This window comes from Mesoplodon mirus (assembly GCF_964341445.2).
Source record: "Mesoplodon mirus genome assembly, chromosome: 4".
Lineage (NCBI taxonomy): Eukaryota > Metazoa > Chordata > Mammalia > Artiodactyla > Ziphiidae > Mesoplodon > Mesoplodon mirus.
Window position 1 is genome coordinate 4,017,089 of NC_138979.1, and position 20,635 is coordinate 4,037,723.

Consider the following 20,635-nt stretch of genomic DNA (forward strand, 5'->3'; position numbering starts at 1 on the left):
GGTGGCCCGACAGGAGGCCCCGCCGGGCCGCGGCGGCCGGGGGGAGAGGCCGGGGGCGGCGGGGTAAAGGCTCCGCCGGCGACGGGAGTCGGCGGCGGAGAGAAGATGGCGGCCATTTTGTGTGGGTCTGCGCTCCGCCGCCGCCGCCGCAGGCAGCGGAGGGAGCGGGGCCCGGCGGTGGGTCGGACAGGGGAGTTAACACGTACCGACTCCTCTTCCTTCTCCATTCCGGTGGGCATCTGCGGCACGGCCCGGTTTATCGAGGCGTATTCGTGCAGGTCGGGCAGATCCTCACAGCGGAAAACCGGCAGCGGCTTCGAGGCGTCTAGCGCCCGCGCCCGAAACGACAGTTTACTCATCTCAGGCGCAGCAGATACCTCTCCGCTCTGGGGAAACGGCCCCGGCCAGCGGGATCATGGAGAACCGGGGGTTCGGTCCCCACTCGCCCGCCGCTGCCGGGGACTGGAGGGGCGGAGCGCGGACCCCGCCGTCCGGGCACTCAGAGCCGCCGGGAGGTGGGAGGCCGAGCCGCTCCGCTCCTCTCTCGCTCGCTCTCCTCAATACGCCATGGCCAACATGGCGGACATTAAAACTCCACTGTGCGCTCTTCAGCCAACCCCAGCCATTCCCCACACTGCATCGCGCAGCGGCGCGGGCACGCGGGGGGGGGAGCGCGGGCTCGAGGCCGGGCGCCGGCACGGAGCGCGCGTCCCGCCAACCCCCGGCGCCCGGCCCCGCTCCCCGCGCCGGGCCGCCCGGCCCCCGCCCCCGCAGCCGCCAACAGGCCGGGCCGGGCCGGGACGCGCGGGGCGCTCGGGCGCCGGGGGCCACGGCCGACCTCCCCGCCCCGCGCGCCCGCTGCCCGCCGCCCGCGCTCGCTCCCGCCCGGCGCCGCTGGTTGACAGGCGAGGGTGCAGGGAAGCGACCGCCCCTCGCGCGCCGGCTTTCGGCGCGGCGGCGGCGGCGGCGGCCCGGGCACCTGTCACTGCCGGCGGCCCGGCCTGGGAGTGGCAGAGCGGGCGCCCCCAGCCCGGGCCGGCGCGGCGCTTCAGGTCTCATAACGAAAATGCAGATGGCATTCGGGGCAGGATGCTACTTTGCCGGAACTTTTACCAACCATTATCTTTCCGTCTAACGAAACTCTGGATTGTATTTGATGGGCTCCGCGTGGATCCTGGGTCAGCTCCCATCATTGCGCTCCGTGTAAACAGGAGGCGTCCTACGTTGCTCCAAAGTAGGATTTTGGTGGGTTTTTATTTTTTCATCCTGCATTTTATCGACCCGCACTCTTTTATTGTCATCGAAGCAAAGGGAATAATTATTACTGGACACCGTAACCTTCAGGGAAAAATTTTTTAAAGCAAGACACTTCAAAATTTGAGAGCCGGATGATTTTTCTACACTGGAAGAAAATGCTGCTTCAGCATAGCCATGGGTTGACACTTATCATTTGTCCTCTGAAAAACTTTATACAATTGAATTATATGAAGACCTATAGTGCTCCTGTCAATCCAAAAAAGAAAACTTAAAGAAAAAAAAGGAAAAGATGTATTGTTAGAAGAGATTTAGATAGACGTGATAGCTACCATGTGGCTTATATTACACACGAAAATGAGTATCCAGAAAGCTCTTTGCAGTAGAATATTTTAAAAATCCGAAAGACTGTTGCAGTGGGTTTAATAGGTTTGACAGCAAATTTTCAAATATTTGCCGAGATACAAAAATGTCCTGTAGCTCCGCTTTTCTCCCCGGGGGATACCTAGTAAAAATAATTACTATTCTTAAATACTGGATTGGATGGGAACTGTTATTGGCTTAAGGCACAGAAGCAAAGTGCTGTCTTTCAGGCTGGCTTCGCTACCACCCTCTGGGGTGGGGAGAAAACGGATTGCAGGTCGTCAAAATTATCCTCAAACTCTAATACTGACAGCTCACCTACCATGCGGCAGATGGACATTCATCTACATGTCCTATACTAAGACGATGCATTTATTCATTCAATGAGCAAACATTTTTTGAGACTTCACGGCCCTCTAAGTATGCTGCTAATTACTCAGCACCCACAGGACTCCCAGAGGAGATTACATGGTGGGAGCAGGACCGGTGGATGGCAGCTGCCACACCTGGGGTAAGTGTGAGTGCGAGAGCTCAGGCTATTTGGAACCAGGCAGGAGTGGCACCCAATCCGTGGGGAGGGAGTGGCTCTAATGAAAGCATTCAGGGAAGGCTTTTTGGAGGAGATGATATCGGGGTAAAAACTGTGTAGGGGGCTTCCCTGGTGGCGCAGTGGTTGAGAGTCCACCTGCCGATGCAGGGGACACGGGTTCGTGCCCCGGTCCGGGAAGATCCCACATGCCACGGAGCGGCTGGGCCCGTGAGCCATGGCTGCTGAGCCTACGTGTCCGGAGCCTGTGCTCCGCAACGGGAGGGGCCGCGACAGTGAGAGGCCCGCGTACCGCAAAAAATAAAAAAAATTAAAAAAATTTAAAAAACTGTGTAGGGTAAGTATGGGTCAAGGTTGCAAAACTGAAGAGGAGAAAGGTATCTTGGGCCAGGGGAGCAGCACGTGGGAAGACCCAGAGCCCTGAGAGGGTGTGTCACATTCTGGGATCCTCACCGCACTGTGGACCGTGACACTTAATTAGCCAGGTTGAACAGTTCTGAAAATACTGGCTGGGTATTAGTACAGTAGTCCTCGCCAGCCTACTATATTAGATTTCTGAAAATCCTAGTAGTAGAATTCGGTTGATTGAGGAACTTAAGAACTAAAATAGAGTCTTAAGTCATGAGTGAACCACCAAGAAAGTGAATATATATATATATATATAAAACCTTCATTAAAATAACAGACTATTGATAACATTCTCCATATCCTACACGAGTAATAATGGGCACTATACAACTAAGTTCCTTGTTCTCTAGAAATTCTAGACTCACCCTCCATGGCAGGTTCAGAGACATGCTTACCAATTAAGCTTGCCTTTTGCAGGTGATCTGCCTGCCGAGAGACATTTTCTTTCTGCCACCGGTCCCCATCCAGCTCAATGCCCTGGATTTCTGACTTGTAGGTCTTACTTGGTTCCCAAAGACCCACAGGCTGGAGTCCCAAGCCTCTTACATTCAGTTCACTTCCCTCCTTCCTATGGGGCAGGAGTGCAGCAATAAAGGCTCCGGTTTAATTTTCCTCAGCATCCTTTATCCAACCCAAAGGTCCCTTGCAAAAATGGCTAATCCTGCACTGTCTTTCACTTTTTCTATTCCCAACTCAAACTTCCCTTTTTTTCTAAGTACCCCCAACAAGAATGAGATGAAATTCACAATGTTGCAAAAGATACATACTAATGTAAAGCTGTATATACTAGCCTTTCCCCAAAGGGAAGCTTTGGGTTGGGAAGGAACTTGCAGTATTTAAAATAGTTTTGATTCACGCCACAAATCTTTATTGAATAAGTAGGCATCACACAGTACCATCATGGTGGCGATACAAATAAGATCCTGCTAAGGAGTCACCCTGTTAACAAAATGACCAGGACCAGGCAGGATGGTGGCATGCAGTGCTCTGGGAGTTCAGAAAGAAGGCAGTCAGTTCCAGGTGGGTTGATCAGACATTATGGGGAAGATAGCGTGTGACTTGGTTCTGAAGGATGGCTAATATTCCAACTGGTAACGGGAGTGAGATGGTAGAGGAAAAGGTCTTCATGGGAGAGGGCAACTCTCTGGACAGAAAGCGGGGCGGAGGCAACTGCCAGGTGTGTGTGGAGATGAGAAGGTGGACTTGGCCAGGGTTCAGTAGGAGATGGTAACAACACAGGTGTAAGATAAAACTGGCAAGAACTTGGGTGGAGGGAGAAGGAGTAGAAAGGAAAGAGACATACGTTTTAACGGTGATCATAATGGCTCCTAAGATCATCACCTTGCAACGTGATTCGTTGCAATTGATTTCACATACAAAACGTCTGCTTAAACAACAACGAGAATATGTCAAATGCTAGAGCTCTGACGCTGCCCTTTGCTCTATATGATAAACCTGAAATGCAGCTCTAGATATTAGTTGATGCCCAGTATGTGCCCAAGTCCCATCAAATGCTCTTTGAAATTGTTTCTAAGATTTGCCTCCTTATTTCCTTTCCCACTGTCTTCACCATCACCTCAGCTTTCATCACGTCCCCCCTAGAAACAACCTCCAAGTCCAAGTCTCCTTGATTTCGCTCCTTCCTTCAGTAAGCCTCGATGAAACTCCTACTTTATAGGCAACGGGGCTAATGCTCTCCTAACGGTGGCGGCTGGGAACCAGCGGTGGCTTGTTGAGGCTGTGGGTCCTGGGGGATATGAAGATACAGAACAGACTGCCCTTCCGGCATTCACGGTGCAGCGCAGGCCCCCAAATCAGTGAACCTGAAGCCCCACTTCCATCTGTATCCTCCCTTCTCCAAGTCACTGATTCATCTTGCTCATTAGATAGAGCCAATTTTTTTTTTTTGTCATGGTTGTCGAGGCCTCATAATTTTGCCTCACTCTCTCCAACGTCATTTCTCCTTACTGCTTGAGACAAAAAAGCTCGTCACTCTGGATTTTACATCTCATCACCAGCTTTAGACATCGGCCAAGTCTTTCCTGTCTCCAGGTTTTTTCTTTATTCCTTTCTCTCTATTCTCCCTGTCCAGCTTCAGACCATCTACTTCTAGCTACTGAAATGCTACTTCACAGGAATGTTTTGAAGATCAAATGAAACAATCCATGTCAAGCATTTATACGGTCTCCAGTCCACAGTAAACATTCAATAGATGTAAGCTACTGTTGTTATCCTTCAAAATGCAACTCAGTGATCTTCCTTCATGAAATTTGGACGGCGTCACTTCTCTGGGTTCTAATTTCCTAATCAGAGGAATCAGTAAGTAGTTAGGTGAATTCAAAATAATTTTTAAGCCTTTGTCAGTCTTTCTCATCTCTGAACTCCTATTATAGTGTTCAATCAGTAAGAACGATAACTGGGCTTCCCTGGTGGCGCAATGGTTGAGAGTCCGCCTGCCGATGCAGGGGACACGGGTTCGTGCCCCGATCCGGAAAGATCCCACATGCCGCGGAGCAGCTGGGCCCGTGAGCCATGGCCGCTGAGCCTGCGCGTCCGGAGCCTGTGCTCCGCGGCGGGAGAGGCCACAACAGTGAGAGGCCCGCGTACCGCAAAAAAAAAAAGAACGATAACTACCACTTATCGAACGTTTACTATGTGCCAGGCAGCGCAGAAGTACATTTTAAACGCATCATCTCACTTAATTTTCAATATCTATGCGGCGCCTCCTGTTAAGAGAGGTTGCAAGTCCTGCCTCTCAAAGCTGGTGAGAGGCAATGCTGAGACCAGAATCCCTGGGATCTGACTCCAGAGTGGACCCCCCAAAAACCAGGTGATAAAGTAAAGTGAGGGGTGAACTGGGAGTGAGCAGAGAGAGAGGCTTGGCAATCAGGGCAGGAGGCAGAGAGAAAGAAAGGGGGACGTATCGGGCCACCGGTTTCGTCGTTTTTGAGGGTGGGAGAGATGTGGGCATATTTGTTTGCTGACAGCAAAGAATCATGTAAATGGATTAACTTTAGGACCGACTTTCTCTGAGGTTAAATTCTCAGAGAAGAATTCCAAAGAAGATAAACTCTCATTGATGGGACAAAAGATTAATAATAATAATAATAATAAATCCTGATACCAGTTTGGGTAGCAGGAGCATTCAACAAATATTTCCTGGATGTTTACAGACAGCTAGGCAAAGCTGTTTGTGCAGAAGAACAATAATAAACAAGACAGGATCCCTGTAGCCTCACAGAGCTAAGAATAAAGTAAGATACTGCATTTGTATTTACTTGGGAAATGTGCAGTTAACCTCTTCAAGACGTGTGATGCACAATGATCTCAACATTAAAAAAAATGATACAGTGCTCTAATTGAGAGCATTGTGCAAAAGTACTAAATACATCTTCACCTGCAGTAATCATTTTCCTTCACTTTCTTTTTATTTTCATAATCTATAGCGAAATGGCATCAAGTAATTCTTCCAAAATAACATTTAGGAAAATAAAAACTGGAAGCCCTTTATGATGTGTTGTATGTTAGAAAGTAAATGTTGCAATTGCATTGCAGCATATTTAATAGGGGTCACAGAAGCAATATCTGAACTGCTGATTTCTCTACAGAGTTGATTTATGCATGGAATTCTGTACATAATATTCAAGAACTATGTTTTGTATAAAATAAAAAAGTTCAGAATATATCCAGAAACAGTCTGCCTCTACCTTAAAAGAATAAAAGGCGAGGGCTTCCCTGGTGGCGCAGTGGTTAAGAATCTGCCTGCCAATGCAGGGGACACGGGTTCGAGCCCTGGTCCGGGAAGATCCCACGTGCCGCGGAGCAACTAAGCCCGTGCGCCACAACTACTGAGCCTGCGCTCTAAAGCCCACGAGCCACAACTACTGAGCCCACGTGCCACAACTACTGAAGCCCGTGCACCTAGAGCCCGTGCTCCCATGCACCGCAATGAAGAATAATAGCCCCTGCTCGATGCAACTAGAGAAAATCCATACGCAGCAACGAAGACCCAACACAGCCAAACATAAATAAAATAAATAAATTTTAAAAGAAAGAATAAAAGGCAAATTATTAATCCTAGCAAACTACAGCAGGACAGGCTCAAAATTATTTCAATTTAACTGTGTCTCCAATATTCATGACTGAAACCAAACAGGCCTGTGTGAGAATGAGTTAGACTTTAAAAAAATCCACAGAATGGTTCCAGCAGTATTGGGGTTAGAAGAAAAAAAAAAAAGAAGATAACGAAATATGATACATCTTATTGTGTAATGTAAAATCCTAAATTTATAGAAAATCTACTCCTAGCACAGCAAGGATTTTGCCAAAATTTAGACCACCATCCTGCTCGGGGTGGGAGGCAGGTGGTGACCAGTGAAGTCTGACCATTTTTAGGCCTGGCCTTTCTTAATTCCCAGGTCCCCTAAATCATCCGATCTTTTCCTTACCGTCCTGGTGGGCAGCTGATGAGACCTCTGTGGCAGCATTTTAATGAGGACACGACTAGATGCAGTTTGGGAACTGGTGGGACTCATAAATAGGAAATCATTTGGAACTTGAACAATAACAATTTAGTACTTGAGAGGAATGTCATATACTCCAACAATTTTCCAGAAGAATAAAAGTACATCTTAGAAAGTAAGAAAAATTGAAAAAAAGTAAACCACGTATATTAAAAATATGTATTTGCGGGGCTTCCCTGGTGGCGCAGTGGTTGAGAGTCCGCCTGCCGATGCAGGGGACACGGGTTCGTGCCCCGGTCCGGGAAGATCCCACATGCCGCGGAGCGGCTAGGCCCATGAGCCATGGCCACTGAGCCTGCGCATCCAGAGCCTGTGCTCGGCAACGGGAGAGGCTGCAGCAGTGAGAGGCCCGCGTACTGAAAAAAAAAAAAAATATATATATATATATACATATATATATATATATATATATATATATATTTAAACTGGATTTTGTTAAATTACTGTTTTTTCAGTATACTTATTTATTTATTTTTGGCTGTGTTGGGTCTTTGTTGCTGTGTGCGGGCTTTCTCTAGTTGAGGCGAGCGGGAGCTACTCTTTGTTGCCGTGAGTGGGCTTCTCATTGCGGTGGCTTCTCGTCACTGAGCACCAGCTCTAGGTGCATGGGCTTCAGTAGTTGTGGCTCATGGGCTCAGTAGTTGTGGCTTGGGGGCTCTAGAGCACAGGCTCAGTAGTTGTGGCGCACGGGCTTAGTTGCTTCGCGGCATGTGGGATCTTCCCGGACCAGGGCTCGAACCCGTGTCCCCTGCATTGGCAGGCGGATTCTTAACCACTGCGCCGCCGGGGAAGCCCCTTAAATTACTGTTGCCTTATTTAATCCAGTGACTGGCACTTACTGACAGACACTGTCTGTAGCCTACGTGTGGGTCCAATGTAAGACGCAGAAGGACAAAAACAAGAGGGAGGAGAGAGGGAAATGCAGGAACCTTTAGGTGCCCTACAATCTTGAGTGTATGAAACATACTACTTGAGTGTTACACAGATCAGTATGGTATAAATGGTGCATGAGGGGTGAAGGGATGAAACTTAGAGGAACAAGAAAGAAAGCTGTTTAATGAAGTAGAAATTTATGTTGAAAGGTTGAAGTCAAAGTTACCAGTGGGTGGTGGACCAAGACACCTTGACAGGGAAGAAGGCATTCAAGAGAGAGACCGTGTGAAGTGCCTTTGCTCCTATGACCCAAGGAAGGAGCTTACTCCTATATTCATCTGAAACGTAATATAAGCGAAATAAAACTTTTACTTTCACTATATGTATTCTTCTTTATGACACTTTGAGTAACGTTGTGCCGATTGCCGAGATAAGCACTCCGGGTCCGGTTCCTCCTCTCTTCCAGAGACGCGAAGGGCAAGTGAATGGTTTCAAACCTGAGGAATGTGGTTATGGGTGTGAAGAATGATTCATGGAATGAGGAGAAGGGGCTGGGGATGGAACCGCGGGGAACACCAACATCTAGAAGACAGCAGAGGCGGAAGGGCCAGGAGAAGAGCAGAGGAGGCTGGGAGAAGCCAGATGACTATTCAAGGTGGTGATCGACGAGGAGGTCCCTGGAGACGCAGCAATCCCGACTGCCACAGGACAACGTGGGCGGAAAACTGAAGGAGTCACGGGCTGAGCGGTGCCTGAAAGGTGTTAATCAGTCATTTCCCAGGCAAGTCAAGCGAGGTCAAGTAATGAAGTGCCTCCTTATGAGACTTTTCTAGGTAATCGCTCACAGGAGTGAGAGCACCTTGAAGGCAAAGAAATCAGCTTAGCCTCAGGACACAGCCAGGGACACATCATCGGCACCGCGCCACCACATGACCCATTAGAAGAGAATATATTGCGTTATTTCTCGAGTCCTCACAAAATCCTGGTGACAGGAGGAAGTGAACCACATCTTCCATCTTTAAAGTTGCAGAAATAGTAAACAAACGACCAACCTGACTTGTTTAAGTGAGTTACTGACAAGAGCATACGCCACACCCAGATCTTAAAATTTCTTCTGAATTAGGTTTCCCAGACACTAGACTCATTAGCTACAAGCAGCACAAGGACACTGTGGTAACACATATATTTGGATATATATTTTGGTGTTAATAGATTTATTTCATAAGCCAGTTAACTTTTTGATGTTTTTATTCCTTCCAGTCTTTCTGGCTTTGTTTTTGTTTTTCACTTTCTTATTTTATAACATTGGAATAATACTGTATATTATTTTGTGGTCCTCACTTCTCAGTATAATTTGAGATAGTCCCACCTCATTAAATATTCTTCCCAAATGTTAGCTTAGCGTTTTTTTCAGAAGTATGTTTCATAAAACACTAATCCCAGAAGTTATATTCTGAGATGACAGTTCCATCAGAGTTCCATATAAAACCAATAAGTCAGGGAAATACTGCCTATTATATCTTTCTCTTTAAAATACATACAGGCTCACAATGTATAGGCTCAAAGAAGTCCTGCAGACATTTATTTACTTAGAACAGTATTTTCCAAAGTTATCTCACCTTGCAACCCCTTACCATGCATGTACTATCAATTATTACCTTTAGTTTTATAAAAGCACACCTTGGGAAATTCTAACCTAGGCAATTCAAGGAAATAGAAGTTTTATCTGATCAAGTTATCTAATTACTTAAGAAGTCTCACATGTGAACTTTGAAAAAACATAAAGTTCTTATAAATGTAAAAATGTATCTTTATTAACACTTCTTAAGATTTTTATCCTGGTAAAAACAGTGCAAATGAGACAGGCACTAGAATTGAGCAGGTTGCTATACTTTGGCAATATATTTGGTGTTTAATACTAAATTAACTAAAATGTTTAGCTACATTTCTTTCCAAAAGTGTCTCCACTAAAAAGGGCATGTTCAACTTTGATTCAGAGAGGTTTTTTTTTTTTACTTTTACTTATGCTCTTGGAGCTGCAGTTTCTCCATCCATAAGATAGGAATCATGATACAATCTATCACCTATGTTGTTACATTGATTCAATGAAATCATTAATGCAAAGAGTTTAGCAGGGACCTGACACAAAAGTCACGATCAACCCACATGAGCTATTTTCTTAATAATATTTTTTATTCTATTCCTTTGAATAGGTCATTCTACTTTTCTGAGCTTTATTTTTGTACATACAGTCTAAAAAATAACACTCATTGTAAAGGCTTCAAAACTCTTAGCTAAGGAAACAAAACTAAGAAATCCTCAAATGAAACCAGAGACCGATACATATACCAACTAATCTAAACTCTTAACACTCATCTTTTTGTTTTGTTTCCATTTCGGAGTTTTGTTTCCTATGTTGAAATCTACAAGGACCTCTGCTGTACCCCCTCCCCCCATTGCCAACTGATTCACCAGGTGGTTGCCCAGTGACTGCTTAATCTCCAAATCTGGTCAAGCCACCTCCCCAGGGGGTCAGGGCCTCTCTACACAGGTTGCTACAGGTTTCTCTCAGGGTGAGTGCTGTGTGAAAAAAGAGTCCAATCCTTTGTAACATTTTGCATTCAAAGTAGCAACATAGTGTAGTTAGACACAGCATTCTGTACTGGAAGGAACGAACACTGGCTTCCATGTTGGAAGATCCAGATGCTCATCTCAGGCCTACCATTTACAGCAGCATGAGCCTATAGAAATGGTTTCATTTCTGGGCCTTGAGCTTCTTGTATGCCTGATCTAAGAGAATACTTTTTCTCCTCCCTCTTAGACCATTATGAAGAACAAATAAGATAGTATTGTGTGTTCATTGCAGCTCTATTTACAATAGCCAGGACATGGAAGCAACCTAAGTGTCCATCGACAGATGAATGGATAAAGAAGGTGTGGCACATATATACAATGGAATACTACTCAGCCATAAAAAGAAACGAAATTGAGTTATTTGTAGTGAGGTGGATGGACCTAGAGTCTGTCATACAGAGTGAAGTAAGTCAGAAAGAGGAAAAGAAATACCATATGCTAACACATATATATGGAATCTAAGAAAAAAAAAAATGGTTCTGAAGAACCCAGGGGCAGGACAGGAATAAAGATACAGACATAGAGAATGGACTTGAGGACACGGGGAGGGGGAGGGGTAAGCTGGGACAAAGTGAGAGAGTGGCATGGACATATATACACTACCAAATGTAAAACCCACAGCTAGTGGGAAGCAGCTGCATAGCACAGGGAGATCAGCTCGGTGCTTTGTGACCACCTAGAGGGGTGGGATAGGGAGGGTGGGAGGGAGGGAGACTCAAGAGGGAGGAGATATGGGGACATATGTATATGTATAACTGATTCACTTTGTTATAAAGCAGAAGCTAACACACCACTGTAAAGCAATTATACTCCAATAAAGATGTTAAAAAAAGAGAGATAATATTGTGAAAAATCTTTGACAATTGCAAAGTGCCATATAAATATAAGGAAGAATATGCTATTTAATATCCATTTCACCATAGTTGGTTAGGAAGGGCATAGGTATATTTGCTCCCAAATAACACATTGAAACAGAACATCTATCAGCTGCTCACATCGTGCAGTTGATCACAGAAGATTTTATTGCTAGTCTAGGGCCCTTTAGACATTTTCTTAAATAGGAAATCTTCAAGACAACACCAAAATTCACCCACTTTATTTATTTTTCAATAGTCTTTCTTTCACCACTTTTAATTTATCTTGCCATATATTTTCAGTTATTCTAGAGAGAGTGTCTAGCACAAGATAAAAATTTAGGAAATCTTTGATAAGTTTGAATTATTTTGAGATAAAAAGTGTACCTGTATTATACTTTTTATGGTTATAAATTTTTATAGTTTTCTCAAATTTTTCCTTATCTAAACCCCCATTTAGAACAGAAAATAAAAATGTTTTCTTGACTTTGTTCACTAATTTACCTTTAAAGCAGCATTCAAGGTTTCTGGCAGATGATGATATGGAGGAGATTTAAGAACAATTGTTAAAAGAGTGTAATATAGTGGTTAAAAGTGCTGGCTACAGAGTCAGACATGATTTGGGTTTGAATCTCCACTCTGCTCTTTCCTAGCTCTGTGAACCTGGATAAAATTCCTAACTTCTACACTACACTGAGATAATGCATACTTCCAAGTATTGTTTGGAATAGATAAATAAGCCACATAAACAAATTTAGTGAGTTCTTACTTTGGCCTGTGTGCTTTACTTGCATGATCTCATTTAATCGTTACAAAATCTTACAAGATAGCTTCAGTTCCTGTCATGATAGTAAGATTTCAATAAGTGTTAGATATTTTTTCACCAAAAAACCTGAGTATTTTTCTTATAGACTAAGAAATAGTTTCCAGTGGAGGGTGGAAAATTGGTTGCTCAGATAGGGTGACCCAGGTCCTAATTACCTTCATTTTAACATAAACACTACACTGGTTTTACACTAGCTGTTTAGTCCTCCTTTCTCTTGAATAAAAACATTCAAAACCCAAACCTTAAAAAAAAGAAATTCTATCTAAATTAAAAAGTGTTCCCTCTTGAATAATTTTCCAAACCCCATCCTTTCTCATTCCCTTCACAAAAATACCAGTGCCTGTGTGCGCATGCATGCACACACATACACACTTTTTCACATCAGGCTTGTAGGGGACACTATTGCGTGTTTCTCCAGCATCTAGTTACCCTCCTTCCATCTTTTTTTTTTTTTTTTTTTTTTTTGCGTTACGCGGGCCTCTCACTGTTGTGGCCTCTCCCGTGGCGGAGCACAGGCTCTGGATGCGCAGACCCAGCAGCCATGGCTCACAGGCCCAGCAGCTCCGCGGCATGTGGGATCTTCACGGACCGGGGCACGAACCCGTGTCCCCTGCATCGGCAGGCGGACTCTCAACCACTGCGCCACCAGGGAAGCCCCTACCCTCCTTCCATCTTAAGAGAATTCTCTTTGCCTTTATTTTCTTGGGTTGTTCCATAACCTGTGCTTTTTTTGAATAACTAAACTTTCATGATCTCCTTGAAAAACAATGATTCTTCAGCATTAATTTTTAACAATATTCTATATAATGGTCTTTCTTAATTCCCCATGGGAATAAAAAAACAAAACAATTTTAAGTATACAGGAAATAGTCTAATTTTATAATAATATTGTCTCCATTATGTGAGTTTTTAAGACTAGTTTTTAAAAGCAAAGAGCTTTTTAAGCCATATTACATTTTTATAGTTGTCATCAATGAATTAAAAAATAATTCACACTAGGCTATCTCATCTGTATTAAATATTTATTTACTAGCATTTTACTTTAAAAGATGTAGGCTCCAATCCTGGCTTTGCCACCAACTAGCTGTGTGATCTTGATCTTAATTTCCCTGGACCTCAGTATCTTCAACTTTGAAAAAAAGGACTAAGACTTACTGATCCCTTCCAATGCTTCCAACTCATATTTTATGATTACCTCCCCATTGCTGTAGTTGGTCGAAAAAAAATGGGGATACATGAAATTTTCTAAATGTAAAAAGCTGAGAAAAGAAAATTAAATTTGAGATACGTGACTTCCATGGAAACTATGCCTTCAGCATTTCCTGACTATATGTTTACATAGTATAGAAGGCCCTTATGAAGATTATGAGAGCAAATAAAGTCCTAGAAGATATGCCTTAGGGAGAGAGTAATTTCAATGAGTCGATGTTATACTGTGTTAGGTGATAATTAGTAACACTTGATGATTAAACAAAACGTTCTTAAAGGATGCTTAGTAGAAGTAGTCTTGCCATAAGTGTGGTCAAATGTGATCTGAGAAATCCATGTAGCTTACAAATATATCATTAAAACTGGAAAATAAAGATTCAGAATTAATATGGAAAAGATACAAACTTCGAAACAAAAGCTGAAGCAGAAATGGTCAAAATAAAGTCTGGGGCTTCCCTGGTGGCGCAGTGGTTGAGAGTCCGCCCGCCGATGCAGGGGACGCGGGTTCGTGCCCCGGTCCGGGAAGATCCCACATGACGCGGAGTGGCTGGGCCCGTGAGCCATGGCCGCTGAGCCTGCGCGTCCGGAGCCTGTGCTCCGCAACGGGAGAGGCCACAACAGTGAGAGGCCCGAGGCCTGCATACCGCAAAAAATAAAAAATAAAAATAATTAAGTCTGGTAATAAAATGTCTGCAGTTAGTCTGATATTATCACTGGAAAAGTGCAGGGAATTTCTATGTAATAAATTAAGAAAGCAATTAACACAATATTATTGTCCAAGCACTGAGAAAAAAATACCAAACAGCAACAATAACAACAATAATAGTAACAATTTAACCAATAACGATTTGAAAAGTATGAAGAAAGTATGAAGAGTACATTTAAATCCTACGGCAAAAAACTAGGTTACGTTTTATATACTTTAATAGGTTTTCCTAACAGTGTTTCATTTATGGGGCTCCATCTCTGTGCAAGCATTGTATTATGAACCATGGGGGATACAAAGAAAAAGATGGCATTGTCCTTAATGAACTTAATTTGTGTAAAAACAAACAGGGTATGTCCTGTGTGCATATTCTGTAATACCCCGGTTTGAAAGGAACATTTAAAATAATTTTATATCTTTATATTTTCATGTTTACAAATGGTTGAAATAAAATATACTGGAAATGTTTCATAAATTTACAAAGTGGTTTATTTTCATCTCCTTTCATGATATTTAAGAACTAATTTTCAGGTTAACTATCTTAAACCGAAAGTTTATTCATCATTTCAGATTTTCCATAATGAAGTTGGAAATCAATATTCAACCATCATGGAATAGTCAGCCATCAATTTATGTGACTATTCATCATTAAAAACTCTACAAATAACAAATGCTGGAGAGGGTGTGGAGAAAAGGGAACCCTCTTATGCTGTTGGTGGGAATGTAAATTGATACAGCCACTATGGAGAACAGTATGGAGATTCCTTGACAAACTAAAAATAGAACTACCATAAGACCCATCAATCCCACTCCTGGGCATATATCCAGACAAAACTCTAATTCAAAAAGATACATGCACTCCTATGTTCATAGCAGCACTATTTACAATAGCCAAGACATGGAAACAACCTAAATGTCCATGGACAGATGAATGGATAAAGAAGATGTGGTATATATATACAATGGAATACTACTCAGCCATAAAAAAGAACAAAATAATGCCATTTGCAGCAACATGGATGCAACTAGAGATTATCATACTAAGTGAAGTAAATCAGAAAGAGAAGACAAATACCATATGATATCACTTATATGTGGAATCTGAAATATGACACAAATGAACCTATCTTCGAAACAGAAGCAGACTCACAGACATAGAGAATAGACATGTGATTGCCAAAGGAGAGGGGCTCGGGAGAGGGATGGAGTGGGAGGTTGGGGTGAGCAGATGTAAGCTATTATATACAGAATGGATAAACAACAACACATACTATATAGCACAGAGAACTATATCCAATATCCTATGATAAACCATAATGGAAAGAATATTTTTAAAAGAACATACATATATATATATATATATATATATATATATATATATATATATATATCTGAATCACTGCTCTACAGCAGAAATTAACACAACCTTGTAAAGCAACTATACTTCAATAAAAAAAGTAAGTAATTTATGTATCTATTAAAGTGACAATGGTGTTATGGCAGTACATGGAAAGAAGCAAAGGTGAAATGAGGGAGCAAAGAGCAGTACATGAGGAACTCACACAGGGCTCACGACCTCCTAAACATCTATGATGGACAATGAGAGAATCACGAAGGAACAGAGAGAAGAAAGTTCCTCCCTAAGTGTGTGAAAGTGTGATACCACCTTCCTCACACACTTGAGAGAGAGAGAGAGTTTCTCTGTTGGGTGTAATGTAGCATTTGCAATGGTAAATTCCAGAGCTAAAAAGAAGCTACCTGGAAATTTCCAATTTTCCACTCTTAACATCACTAACCATCCAAACTTTTTAAAAGTTTAGTAGGAGGTGAATTACGCCAGAAAAATTTTATGAAATTTAGTGTAGCTAATCTTGAATTTTAGATCTAAAGAATAAACAGTTTTAAAATAAAATTTCATAATCATAAAAAAACAAAATTTGAAATTCCATGTATTTGGTATGTCAAATAGAATGTGTATTTAAAATTTCTATTCATCGTTTCACTCAAATTTTATTTTCAAGATTTCCCCCACTGTTTCATTAGTTCCTTTAACATAGAGTGGCTGAACAAGTGTGCTTCCAAAAAAATGCAAAATCCTAAAGAGTCAAATAAAGATGTGTTTCCAATTGAAATGTATACTTTTAAATTTTATACGAAATTTGAGTTCCCATACATTTGAAAGGAAATAATACATAGAAAACCGTCTATTTTTATGGTCTCAAATGAAGAGCAATGTCATTCTGCCATTAGCCAGCCTGTTATTTTTCTTCTTTTCTCTTTACATTTCTATTCATTTGGGGGAAAAGAATACTAAGGTATTATCAATACAAGTAGCCTTATAGATACAAACTCATAATTGCCAAGAAGTAGTAAACAAAAGCAAATAAATCCCTTCTGCATTCTTTCAATTCTTCAGTGCCCTCATGCTGCCCCCTGCTGCCCAGTGTCCACACTTAACTGAAAATTGTCCCAAACTTTCAACCTATTTTACTTCTCTTTACTCTTCCCATCAAAACTTATCTGGCCGGAGATCCAGACCACTGGAGTTTTCCTCTACCAGCCTGATGGGTAAACAGGTTTATATAACAAAGAAGTAGTTCCTCCCTATTTATCCCATCACCATTTTCTGGCCAGTTACAAGCACTTGAACTGATGTTTGATGGGCAATGACTGATATCCAGGTTCCCAAGCTTGGGATTCCACGTCCTCCCTGTGCTGTTTCCCAGCTACCATCATGGGTCTATCTCCCCCCAGTTTCTAGCCCCCAAGCATTACAGCTTACTGTCTACCCACACCGGACTTCTAGCTGGTATTCCCAAGTGCCATAGTGTTTTCTCTTCTCCTTGCCTATGCTCACACTGCTTTCTTTACCCAAATGTCTTCTCTCAATTTCTACATGTTGAAAGCCTATCCACCTTCCAAGGTTCTGGTCAAAAGTACCTGCTCCACGAAGTTTACCCCAATTCCCAAATCTTTCTCTTCTGTTCTCCCTTTAATCCTTTAAGGCCCTGCGCAATATAGTTGTTGCTTTAATGTAGTAGAAGCTCAATAAGGATTTATTTAATGAGTGAAGAGCAGTTAGCAAAGGAATCTTAATTCTTGGAGAGGCTAGCTGATTCATTGACTTTTTGTAGAGGACCTGGGGGAGGACAAAGGGAGCCTCTCTAATATTGCAACAACCTTACACCTGAGTAGAGTGGTCTTTTTAATTCCCATCACACCAAGTAAGGCTGATTTTGATCCCTAAAATCAGGAGCGACTGAAAAAATGAACTTAAAGCACATACTGCGTGCTATGTCAGGTCAGGCACTATTCTAGCTTTAGATGCATGAACCCCACTGTAACCTCACAGCAGCCAGGTGAGTAAGTAATATCACTTTGATTCATAGAAGAGAAAACTGGGGTTCTGGACAGTTGAGTAACTGGCCAAAGGATATACACGTTGTAAAGGGCAGACCGAGGAACTCAGATTGGTCAAAGCTGTGTATTTAAAGTGTTCTCATAACGTCTTCAACAGAAATGTGTATGGAGAGACTTCCAGTCAGCTAATCTGGGAGTTAAAAAAAACCTTGTCAATCGAATCGCCTTGGAAATTGTGACCACATAGTCAGACCAAAGCCATGAGAGAGATTCAGTGTCAGTTAAATCTGTTAATATCTGCAAGAGTTGATTGCCCTACAAGACAGAATGTGAAAGAATGTAGGAGCCTGCAAGAATTATTGATTTCTTGACTGGAATATTCTATATTTGTTTAGACTAAAGTGAGCCTAATGATGCTATATGTACATTTTTATTTATTTTGTTTCTTGGTATTTTTATTATATGACTTGCTCTGAGCTGTATGCTATGGCATTTTGTTTTCTTGATTAAGAAAAGTAACATCAAATAGTACAGGGTTTTTTGGGTTTTGGTGTTTTCCCCCCATAATAGGATAACTGGAGGTTTTTTGGGCCTTTTTCTTTTTCATTTACATCTTCCACTTTTTAATACTACTTTATGAAGATAACCTGGAACGAGAGGGACTTCTATTTGAGTTCTTTGAGTGCTTGTAGCTTGTAGCAGTGATTAAGGGCAGGGGCTCCAAGGCAGACAGCCTGCATTGCAACCTTGGCTCCCCTGATCCCTAATTCTGTGGCTCTTGAGACAGTACTTCTCTAAGCCTCCATTTTCTTCTTCTCTGGAAATTGGGGGGACGGTAGTATTCACAGGGCTTTGAGGGTTACACAGCATAATTCACTTTAAGCCCTTAGCACAGTGCCTGAAACAGTAAAGCTCAATAAATGGTAGCTATTATTTCTATTATTGTGTTGATTGTTATTTTTCACAGGAATGGGTATAAGTAGACAGCTCTTAAGTTTTCTCATAATTGTAATTGAATAGTTACTTATAAGTAACGTCTGCCTTTTCTACTGAGCTACGTCTATTATCAAATTCCATTTTTGGCAGTTGGGAAGTAAAACAAGATTGTCCCCATGGGGAGTGTTCTTATGTGGTGGGGGAAACTGAAATCCTTAAATGTGAAACATGTTTATTTACAGAAAATAAAATTATTAAGAGAACTAAAAAAAAAAAAAAAAGAATGTAGAAGACTGCCAAGTTTAAAGGTCTCTAAGGGACAGTTATATATTCTAAAAGATTAAGAAATGAGAAATCCAAATATTTGTCAGTTGATGTAGCCACTTGTACGGGGACCAACGATTCTGACCTGACTTGAAAAAAAGGTAAAGATATGACTCAATATCTCAGGGAAGTAGGCTTTGAGAATAGTTTTTGTTTTGTTTTTTTTGATACAGTGAACATAAATAAGGCTCATTGTGTCACATCAGTGTCTCAGACAAGGATCTAATTGTGTTCTAATCAAAATCTCTGCTCATCAAGAAACTTCAATTAGCTGAGAAGGCAGACAAAAAATAAACTTGAGACGGCAACAGCACAAATTGTTTGGTAGGATAACTCTTTTCTTAGTAGGAAAGAATCTTTTTTTTTTTTTTTTTTCTTTTTGTGGTACGCGAGCCTCTCACTGTTGTGGCCTCTCCCGTTGCGGAGCACAGGCTCCGGACGCACAGGCTCAGTGACCATGGCTCACGGGCCCAGCCGCTCCGCGGCATGTGGGATCTTCCCGGACCGGGGCACGAACCCGTGTCCCCTGCCTCTGCAGGTGGACTCTCAACCACTGCGCCACCAGGGAAGCCTGGTAGGAATCTTTTAACTTCAGAAAGATTTAGAATAAGTACAGAAATGTTTTTTAGTCTATGTAATTGTTCTGTTTCAGAACATTTGACCTAATGGAGTAAGGGGTTAGCTTATTACACATTTAAGTAGAATTCCTACTAAGTTATATGAAGTAGAAACATTAAAGAGAACTTAAGAATCACCATATTTAGAAGTTCAATTTATGAGATAGGTAAGACTTCCTTAACGTCTTAAAAATGTCTGCTAAAGTACCAAAGTAGGCAATCAGATGTAATAAAGGTATAAATGTATATAAAAAGTTGGGAGGTGTTTATATAAGTGAAACCAAAAGTCCTTCAATATACAAGACTATCTATAGTCTTTCAATATACAAGACTCACTCTTGAGGGCATCAAGTAACTTGTAACTGAAGAGTGGCAGTTGATCCATTTCTCTTCCAACTAAAGTTGTTCATTAGGCAATCAGAATATGTTGACAGAACTGGTCGGACCGTCCAATTATTCTTTCAGTTTGAACCTTCCTCACTTCCTAGAAGATGGATGGTAGCTTTTGAAGGATTGAGATGAGAAGTAGCAACACAATCTACTGACCACCCCAATTTTTGGTTTAGTGGTTCTCTTCCATAGTGTCGCTCAGCAATTCTCAACCCTGGCTATGTATTATTGATAGAATCACGTGGACAGCTTTTGGAAAATGCTTACGCCCAGATTCCACCCAGATCAGCTAGAACCTCTGAGGATGGGGTGCAGGCATTTTATTTCTAAGTTTCTGGTTGATTCTAAGTGCAGACAGAGTTGAGAACCACTGGTCTACAGTGTGAGCCTACCGTGGTCTGAAGTTCCAAGAGAACTTTCCACAACTACGGACATTGCTGCAGACTGAATGTTTATGTCCTCCCCCCCCCTCCAATTCATATATTGAAATCCTAGCCCCCGATGTGATGGCATTTGGAGGTGGGGCCTTTGGGAGGTGACTAGGTCATGAGGGTGGAGCCTTCATGAGTGGGATTGGTGCCCTTGTAAAAGAGACCCCAGAGAGCTCCTTCTCCCCTTCTGCCGTGCGAGGACACATCTATGAACCAGGAAGTGGACCCTCACCAGACACAGAATCTGCTGGCACCTTGATCTTGGACTTCCTAGCTTCCAGAACTGTGAGAAATAAATTTCGGTCATTTATAAGCCACCCAGTTTATGATATTCTGTCACGGCAACTTGAATGACTAAGACAGAAACATTCCATAAATCT

At 42.3% G+C, this 20,635-nt stretch overlaps 1 protein-coding gene across 4 annotated transcripts in view; it reads right to left on the reverse strand.

Moving 5' to 3' along the window:
* The window catches only part of EPC1 (enhancer of polycomb homolog 1), a 95,519-nt gene that overhangs the window by 66,930 nt on the left and 7,954 nt on the right, over positions 1–20,635 (reverse strand). For 3 of the 4 annotated variants that reach the window (XM_082620007.1, XM_082620006.1, XM_082620009.1), the window contains exon 1: positions 207–694. The exons of the other annotated variant lie outside the window; for it this stretch is intronic. In XM_082620007.1, coding sequence (XP_082476133.1) covers positions 207–359 — 153 coding nt within the window. In that variant the 5' untranslated portion in view covers positions 360–694. Of the gene's footprint in view, positions 1–206; positions 695–20,635 lie in introns of those variants that run through there. 4 annotated transcript variants of the gene reach the window in all.